The 9584-nt window shown below is 35.1% G+C and overlaps 1 protein-coding gene across 1 annotated transcript; it reads right to left on the bottom strand.

Annotated features, from left to right (window-relative positions):
- Nucleotides 1-917: 917 nt before the first annotated feature.
- LOC110689460 lies at nt 918-3602 on the bottom strand. Its single transcript, XM_021866249.1, has 5 exons — nt 1985-3602; nt 1857-1862; nt 1699-1774; nt 1354-1578; nt 918-1146 (listed from the first exon to the last, which is right to left on the bottom strand). Exons 1-5 carry the CDS (start codon nt 3600-3602, stop codon nt 918-920), a joined length of 2154 nt encoding a protein of 717 aa, XP_021721941.1.
- Between the last annotated feature and the right edge of the window lie 5982 nt (nt 3603-9584).

The following is a 9584-nucleotide window of genomic DNA, read 5'->3' as shown; positions in this document are numbered from 1 at the left end:
CTAGCTTGTTCCTAAACACCCATTTTAACCCAATAGTCTTCTTATCCTTGGTTCTAGGTTCCAAATGCCATACTTTATTTCTTTCAAACTCATTTAATTCAGCTTGCATAGCATTAATCTAGTTTGCGTAAGTTAAAGATTCAACATAGTTCTTAGGTTCCATAGACGAAAGAAATGCATAGAATGCACAGAAGTTTCTAAGCTGAGATCTAGTCTGAGTTCCTTTTGTAATATCACTCATTATTGCATCCAGAGGATGTGATTTATGATGTTTCCATCGCTTTGGTGTAAAGTCCTTGACTGGATACAATCTTTCCTGATTATTGTTAACTAGTTCTTCTGTAGGAACTTGGTCTTGAGTCTCAGTTCGAACTTCAACAAGATTTTCTTCATTCTGGTCTTGATTTTGTTCTTGATGTGGAGTTCCTAGTGCATTTTCTATTTCAAGTTCTACATTTGCTTATGGATTCATTTCTTCTACATTTTCAGCTTACTGCTTCTGCAATGATGTTGACTCCTCATCTGGATCTGGCTTGCGCACAAGTCTAATTTAAAAATCACAATTCTGTACATCAGTTAACTGTTCAGTTTCATCAAATATAATATGTCCGGTTTCTAACACACATTGTTCTCTTATTATAAACTCTATAAGCTTTACTATTTGAGGCATATCCTAAGAATACCGCCTCATCACTACGTTCATCAAAATTTCCCAAGTTCCTTTTACCATTGTTATGAGCAAAACATCTACATCCAAAAGACCTAAAATAAGAGATATTTGGCTTTCTCCGTTTGATTAGCTTATAAGGAGTTTTGTTGGTGATGGCTCTAATAGATACTCTGTTTGGAATATAAAATGCTGTATTCACTGCCTCTGCCCAAAAGTTCCTAGGCATTCCACTTGAGATCAGCATTGTTCAGTCCATGTCTTCAAGGCTTCTATTCTTGCGTTCCACCACTCCATTCTGTTTTGGAGTCCTTGGTGCAAAGAAGTTGTGATCCATTCCATGCTCAGTGCAAAACTCATCAAATTTTGAGTTTTCAAATTTAGTTCCATGATCTGATCTAAGGTGAATCAATGGATTACCTGCTCTTCTCTGTTCTTTCTTTACAAAGGCTACAAATTCATCAAATGTTTCATCTTTTCTAACAAGAAAGAAAACCCAAGTAAACCTTGAAAAATCATCAACAATAACCATTACATATCTCTTACCACTTTTGTTGGATTCTTATAGGACCACATAGATCCATATGAATAAGTTCCAAAGGTCTTTTGGTGCTTACCATTTTCTTGGACTTGAAAGAAATTCTAGTTTGTTTTCTTTAACACAAGCATCACACACTTTGTCATACAGGAACTTAATGCAAGGAAGTTCTTCCACTAGTTCCTTAGATCTAATCTTATCAAGTAAAGTAAAGCTTGCATGGCCAAATATCTTGTGCCATAATAGAGGACCATCCTCAATAACACTAAGACACGTTAAACTGCTGTTAAGAACCTCGTTAAGATCAAAAACATGTGTGTTCCCTTTACGAGTTCCTTCTAAAATAATGTTCCCAGTGTCATTGTGAATGATTCTGCATTTACTAGAAGTAAAGATTACATAGTTACCTTTGTCACAAAATTGTGAAATACTTAACAAGTTGTGTTTAAGACCCTCGACCAAAAATACATTATCAATAGCATGGGAACTTGACCTTCCTACTTTGCCAATAGCAGCTATATCTCCTTTCTTGTTGTCACCAAAGGTCACAGTTCCCCCATAGTAGGCATCTAGTGAGAGAAATCTAGATTTGTCTCCAGTCATGTGCTTAGAACAACCACTGTCGAGGTACCAGATGTTGTTCCCCCTCACTGGAACCTGCATGAAGAATCAAACATTAGTATCAGGAACCCAGGTTTCCTTGGGTTCCTCTGTAACATGAGTGGGATTTTTTTTCATAACCCAAATTTGTTCAACATGTTTTTCATTTTTCTGTGTACTCTTTTCTTTATTAGGACACTTAACCTGTTTATGTCCTGTATTTCCACAGAAATAGCAAACAATACTACTAAGTAGGTCAACATACTTCTTTTCCTTTTGGAATTTCTTTTTGAAACCCAATCCTTTTGTTCTTTTGGTTTGAGCTTTAGTGATCCAATTTTGAACTCTGTATTCTATAGGTTGTTTGCCTTTCCTAGCTTTCTCAAGTTCCCTCTCAAGTCGTGCTTTATCCGATCTTAGATCTTCCAAATCAGATTTTAGTTTTTCAAAATTCGGATATTGTGCAAGTGGAGGAACTTCAGAATTAGGAGTATCAAGACAAAGTTTCATTAAAGAAAGTTCCACATTCAACATTATATTATCATGTTTCAACCTATCAATAGTCTCTTTTAGAATTTTATTATCATCAAACAGACTAAAAAACCTATATTGAATGTCAAACTTCATGTTGTCAATCCACTCATTGTTCTCTTTGTAAGTTTTTAAAGCTTCATCACTTAGCTGTTTGGCTTTATATAAATCCTTTAATTCTTCTTGCATATCCAACATAGCACATATCAAATTATCTCTAGAGAAATGTTTTAAATCTTTTTGAGAAAACCATACCTCAGATTCCAGTTCCTTCAGTTTTGCCTTTTCATCTGTTTTTTCCATCAAACATAGATGGGCAGTTTCCTCCGATGGTTGGTCCTCTTCTTCCTCTGAATCTGAATCTCCCCAGGCAGCTAGCATAGCTTTCTTCACATTATCCTTCGTGAAGTAAGGCTTGTAGACTCTTAACTCCTTGGATTGCTCCTTGCCTTTAGTCTTTCCTTTATCAGCATCCTGTACTGGACAATCCTTAATGAAATGATTTTTAGAACCACACTTGAAACAAGTTATGTTTTTAGAACTTGTATACTTCTTGTTCCTATCGAACTTCCTGTTGTTCATCATCTTTTTAAACCTTCTTACAAGCATTGCCATCTCATCCTCATCAAAATATGATTCCTCTGAGTCTTGAGCCTTAAGTTCAAGACTCTTGTTCTTGGAACTTTTAGTATTGGAACTCAGATGAAGTTCATGAGTCATCAATGATCCAGCTAATTGTTCCATGTTGAACTTGGTGAAGTCCTTAGCTTCCTTCACGGCAGTGACCTTGGATCTCCAGCATTCATCCTGTGGTAGGCTCCTTAAGATCTTCCTTGCCTGTTCATCAATAGGAATGTGTCTGCCAAGGGAATTCAACTCATTAATAATATCATTGAACCTAGTAAACATTTCCTCTATAGATTCCTTAGATTGCATTTCAAACCTTTCATATCTAGACATCAATAAGTCAATCTTAGAACATTTTACCTCATTAGTACCTTCATGAGTTGCCTCCAGTAGATCCCAAATCTGTTTAGCAGACTTGCATCCCATGATACGATTATGTTCATGGGGTCCAAGTCCACAATGTAAATACTTTATGGCTAAAGAATTCAATTCAACTTTCTGATAATCTTCTTTATCATAATCAGATATAAGTTTAGGAGCTACCTCGTTCTTTTCATTTGTTGAGGTTATTTCAAAATCACCAGATTCAATAACACGCCAAACCTGGTAATTTTCTGCCTTGATGAAGATCTCCATCATGTTCTTCTAGTAGGTGTAAAGCTTACCGTTGAACATGGGAGGGCGTTGGGTGGAATATCCTTCTTCAAGTTTCTCCTTGAAATTCATCTCTCACTATTACAAAAATGGGAATATAGAGCGCCTAAAATAAGGAATATAGAACGCCTCAGAGGCGTTTTTCTGAGGGGGTGCCCTATAAAGTCTAGAGAACGCCTCTTTGAGGCGTTCTATATCTAACATAATACAGATCGCCTATCTTAGATAGGAGCTTCATATTCTAGGTACATATTAATTAAAAAACTAGGAAAAGAGAGTTGTCATCTTAAGATAGGCGTTCTATAACTATATAAAAAGAGAACAATAGATAAGCCTCTCTTTTCTTTATTTTTTTTTTAAAAAAAACTATTATTATTATTATTATTATTATTGTTATTATTATTATTATTATAATAAAATCATAATAATAATAATAATAATAATAACATTTCTGAATTCATATATGTAACATAAAAAATAAGCACGATGTTATTATGAAATTTATGATACTCATAACTTTTTATTTATCAAGTACATTAAAAATACAATAGTTCACTAGCTTACAATAAACTTAAGTCCTCCATTAAAAAAAACATTACAAATAATAAATAATTACTCCCTAAGACTCATAAGCATTAAAGGTGCCGATAAAAACCACCACCACGATTCCAGTCCTTGCAACCACCTTAACCATCCAACTTAACAGTCGCACCAAACAACCATAAAACGCCGCATAAAAACCAGAGCAGTCGCATCAAACACCCACAAAAGGCAACTTGCTGTGAAAAAAAACAATGACATTGTCACCTACTAAATAAAATGTTAAAAAATCAAGAAATTAAAATTTTATACACTTCAAGAAAATAGGGAAACAATACATAGCAAAATCAACAAAATAAACAGAATTGACCATATTGTATAAAAATAATTAAGAAAATCTAAAAATAAGACCAAATCTAAAGATGAAAATCTGAAATTTGAGATCTAAAATTTATAAAAGAAAATGAAAACTCACTCCCAAAATAGCAAACCACCCACGACCAACGCCACGACCCGCCATACCCCACTATGATCTACCCCCACCACCAACTACCCCCCATTGCGACACAACCCCCCACGACACACACCACCACCTGCAAAGCCCACTACACACGAAAATTCGCACACCGCCCAAAAGTTAACAGGATCGATTATATCAAATGTATAACAAAAAGTAAAATTAGATCTAAGTAATAACTAAACAACAAATAAATTATAATCAGAAAATTAAATTATAAACAAAATTTAAAGAAATTGAAAAACCTTGACCAATTGAATGCTCGAATCGACTTCTCATGGCACGGTGGTGGGCGGTCGTTGCTCAACGGTGGCTCGTGGCACGGTGGTGGATGCTCGTTGCACAACGGGGGCTAATGGCTTGATGGTGGCTTATGGATCAACGGTGTGCGTGAAAAGCTTGCCTACAGTGTTTGGATTTGTGGGTGTGAGATGCTAAAGTGTGGGGATTTGAGGAGAGAGAGAAGAAGAAGGCGGAAGAGGAGAGAGAAAGGGGATGATGATCTAGAAAGAGGAGTAAGAAAGAGAAGAAGATAGGGGGCGGCTATTACTTGATACATTGTAGTACTCCGTATATTTTAGGGTTAGGTGGGTCGTGGGTGTGTTTATGATACTTTCAAAAAAAAAATTTATTTATTTTTTTAAAATTATTATACTTACAGAACGGTTAACTAAAACAGGCGCTCTATATTGTTTAGTGTAAATATGAATTTGTCATATAGAACGGTTAACTTAGATAGGCGCTCTATAGGTTTTAACATACAAAGCGCCTATCTTACATAGGCAATCTGTATAATTCTAGAGATCGCCTGTGCAACTCGACCGTTGTGTATTATGTGTTACTAATTCCCTATTTTGTGGTAGTGTCTCCATGAACTTACTCAGCAAAGTTATCAGCTTACACGTGAGAACCTTGCTCTAATACCAATTGTTAGTTGAGACGATTAATATAAGAGGAAGGTGAATTGTATCGAGTTCCTAATGACTACTTGTAGGCGTCGTTTGAAGTGCGCCTACATAAAAGCATGTGTGAATATGCTTGGCACTCATAGGAAGTGGGAATTAACATTACGATTAGGGACAAATATTAGGGACAAATAAAGTAGGGAGCCGCCAACAAGTATTTAAGGAACTTGTAAACCGTTCACGGATCATAAAAAGGCAACCACGATAAGGGACAACGAAGGCAACAACGATTGACCTGTGAAGGTTACACCCCATTCATAATCCATGAGATTACTAACTCCATATGGTTCGGAACCACGAAAGGAGGATCGGGGATGATGGTACGAAGTGAGTCATGGAGTCACATTCGCCCGTATTGGCCTCTACTCGATTCTTATAGTGAAAAGTGATTCCTGCGATCTCAAAGGAATACAAACAAAAATTCAATTTTCTCCAAACTATTATTATGCTAAATTGGTTGAATATTAATGCAACACATAATTCTAAAATATTGTGATCACTTGATTTAATAACAAGATTAAAAAGGAACCTAAGCCGGTTGTCCAAATTATCTTATTAGGCGTGATTTTCAATTACATATTCCCTTTAAACATGCAATATGGTGATCAATAAAAATAATAATAGAAAAACATTAATATTGGAAGCAATTTAATCATAATTCCAACAACATAAAAATCGTTAGAAAAAAAAATAATAATAATAAAAAGAGCATGATCCTTACTTTGAATCTGTTTGCTTGCAACTACAAAATAATAAACGAGTTAGTAACTTTAAGGAAATAATAAAACAATAACTAAATTAAACTAAATAAAATAAAGTTGATTTTGGGGCCAAACCCTCAAACGATTCTACCTATCACGCCTTGGCTTAAGGACAGAACCTCGAGTAAAATATAGAATCCTTTGAGTGTTTGAAGAAGGAATTTTGAAGTAAAAAGGGTAGGCTAGTGTTTAGGTTAATAGCATAGAAGAGAGAAAATAAGAATAATAAAATTCTGGTTGCCCCGTACATCAGAAATGAGGGGGTATTTATAGGGAAAATGTGCCGAGGAAGCACACGGAATCCTAAAATGATAAAAACCCTAAAAAAGTATCCCGTGACACGGTCAGACTGTACCGTCAGACGGTACACTTTCCCGTGACACGGTACACTTTTGGAGTGACGCGGGAAATTTTCAGAAAACGGAATGAAAAACGCATTAAGGGTATACGCGGAAAGGACACGGAACGTGCCGTGTCACGGCAGACCTCCCGTGTCAAGGGAAGTCCCACCGTTAGACGGGAAGGGTTCCCGTGACACGGTTAGACTGTACCGTGACATGGTCACTTCCAGTCCATTTTTCCATCTAAATTCATTTTTAACCCTAATTTCTTTCGGCTTTTTAAGTGTCGATTGATAATTTCGGGCTTTTTTTCTGAATTTTATTATCCGGGCTAAAATAAGAAAATAATAAAATAAAAATAAATAAAATGTTTGGGCCAAAAATAAATAATAAATTAATAAAATAAAAAGGTTTGGGCTTAAAATTAATTAATAAGCTTGGGCTAAAATTAAAACTATGCTTTTACCAAACATCAAGACTAATCCATGGACCTTTCAAAAATATGAATTTAACAAAATACGATTTTTTAAGCACTCTCGGGATTAAATACTAAACCCGACCAATAAAGGCGGTGAAAGGTTATTTATCATCGAGTTTGGTTTTGGGGAGACATTTTTAGGTGTCTACACTACTTTTGCGGAATAATAAAACAAAAAAATAGGAACTTGCAAAGACACACAGAGTTTACAAGGAAACCTTCCAGGGCCCAACTAGAAGTAAAACCTCGACCCTACCTTAGGGATTTCAAACACAAACCACTTCACTATAATATGGCAAATACCAAGTTACAACCTATTATGCACAGACCTTTATTCACAAGTTCCATACAGAACTTGCTACTCGATAGGACCCTATTCTACCCAATCTAAGTCCCACACTTAGATTCACTCGTACTACCAAAGTACAAAACTCTTAGCTTCACACTAGAAGCTTACACAATCTGTATGCGATATAAAAATAACAAACTCACCCAAATAGCCCAAACCAATACAAGTGTATGACACCTATTATATGATAGGCAAGCTATGCACAAAATTCGAAGCTAATATGACAAGATTAGAAGCTTGGTAAACTTACTCAATTGATGCTCTGTGATTTCTTCACGCATAAAATTCACAAAAACCTTAAACCATTTCAATATCTACTATTTATACAAGTATGACTTGTATAGTAAGTAGGTTTTCTAAAAGATAAATAAGTTAACTTAACTTATCTTCAAGATACGATTTTAAGTAAATCATATTTAGAAGATAATCTTTTCCGGAAAATAAGATAACAAGATATAGAATAAAATCTTTTAAAAATGATTTTAAGAAACCAATTTTAAATAAAATCTTTTCATAAAATTTATCTTTTTATCTTTTCCAATTTTATCTTTATTTACCAAGCAACTTGTCACGCTTCTAATAAATATCATGCATAACCTACTTAATATATTTAACAATAAATCTAGAAGATAAAATCTTAGCTAAATAATATTGTTGCGCCTCATTCTGTACGGAAGATTACTTGGGCGTCACGCAGGCTAAGTTCCTAAAGGAACTTACTATCTTTACTCGCAGTCCAGGCTAACACCTCAGCTTGCTGTCTTCAAGTTCCTGTTAGGGAACGTTCCTGTTAGAAAACTTAGTTCTTGTTAGAGAACTCTTCTTTAATTTGATTTAACTTTATGTTTAAAGGCTCCTTTAGTCTTCTTAGCTTAAGTTACTTCTTCCATCACCAAGATCAATTTCACCTAAAATAATCCAACACTTAAAAACCTTTATTAGTAGAGTTTGCTTTAGTTTAAGTTCATCATCATCAAAACCTTAAGCTTCAACACTTTTGTACTTCTTCTTTTATTTTGAAAGCGACATTAGGTTTCATTCGTCGAAGTTTTTGTTTTACTGGTTTTGAGGTAGGGTTCAAGGGAATTGTATGTTCTGCAATTTCCCTATCTATTCCAGGCATGTCCTTGTATGACCAAGCAAACACGTCTTCGAATTCTTTAAGCGTCGATATAAGAATCGATTGCTCTTCCGGATTTAAAGTTAAGCCAATTTTAACTTCTTTTTTTTCATTAGTCCCTATATTGATTGTTTTAGTTTCTTCAAATATAGGGTTCTTTTTTTCTCGTTCATTCATTAGTTCAACCAACTTATTAATATTATCATCTTCGTTATATTGATTGTTATAGCATTCAAAATATTCGAGAGAAGGCATATACTCGGAAATAGAGCTCATATTATTATATTCAAAAGAGAGTATACACCAAGAGAAGAATCCTTTTTGAGATCTTCGTCCTTAGAAATAGAAAATAAAGACTCAGTAATAGCCAAAAGGCTCAAATTTTCAGTTTCCTTAAAGTCTAATCTAAACTCATCATCCGATTCTTCGAACATCTTCCCTTCTCCTGTGATGATCTCCAGCTTATCAACTTTATGATTAGTCCACTTGAAAGATTTCCTCCATCCGTGCTCGAAGGTTTCATTAGAAGGGGTGATCAACAAGGTTGGGTCAAAAGCTTCGTCCTAGATGGCATTTTGATTAGTCATGGTAGCAACATGATTTTGCTCTAGTCCAAATAGCAAGTTGAATGCTTGTCTATCATAACACCCTGGGGTTGGGTGTTTTGATTCAACAATTTTGAGATCGTCATTCAAGAAGTAGCAATCATGAAATATCTCAAATCCAGGCTTCTTGATTCCTCCCAGAACTAATGGTTTTGGAAAGTCATAACAAGGGTAATCTTCTCCCTCCCTAATGAATTGTCCATTAAGGGTTTGTTGGTAAGATGGGAGCAAAGTGATTATCCCCTTTTTATTGTTGTCTCTACGTGCTTTGTTTTAGTATTATGAGACTCT

This window comes from Chenopodium quinoa, unplaced genomic scaffold, assembly GCF_001683475.1.
Source record: "Chenopodium quinoa cultivar QQ74 unplaced genomic scaffold, ASM168347v1, whole genome shotgun sequence".
NCBI classification, from domain to species: domain Eukaryota; kingdom Viridiplantae; phylum Streptophyta; class Magnoliopsida; order Caryophyllales; family Amaranthaceae; genus Chenopodium; species Chenopodium quinoa.
This window is presented reverse-complemented; position numbering and strand designations above follow the sequence as displayed.

Excerpts from the sequence above, each read along its gene's own strand:
- LOC110689460 (XM_021866249.1), bottom strand. The coding sequence starts at position 3,602 with ATGATGGAGATCTTCATCAAGGCAGAAAATTACCAGGTTTGGCGTGTT. Across the intron at positions 1,579-1,698 it reads GCTATTGGCAAAGTAGGAAG|AATCATTCACAATGACACTG; the intron begins GTCAAGTTCCCA and ends TAGTAAATGCAG. Across the intron at positions 1,147-1,353 it reads CTTCCTTGCATTAAGTTCCT|AAAAGATGAAACATTTGATG; the intron begins GTATGACAAAGT and ends CTTTCTTGTTAG.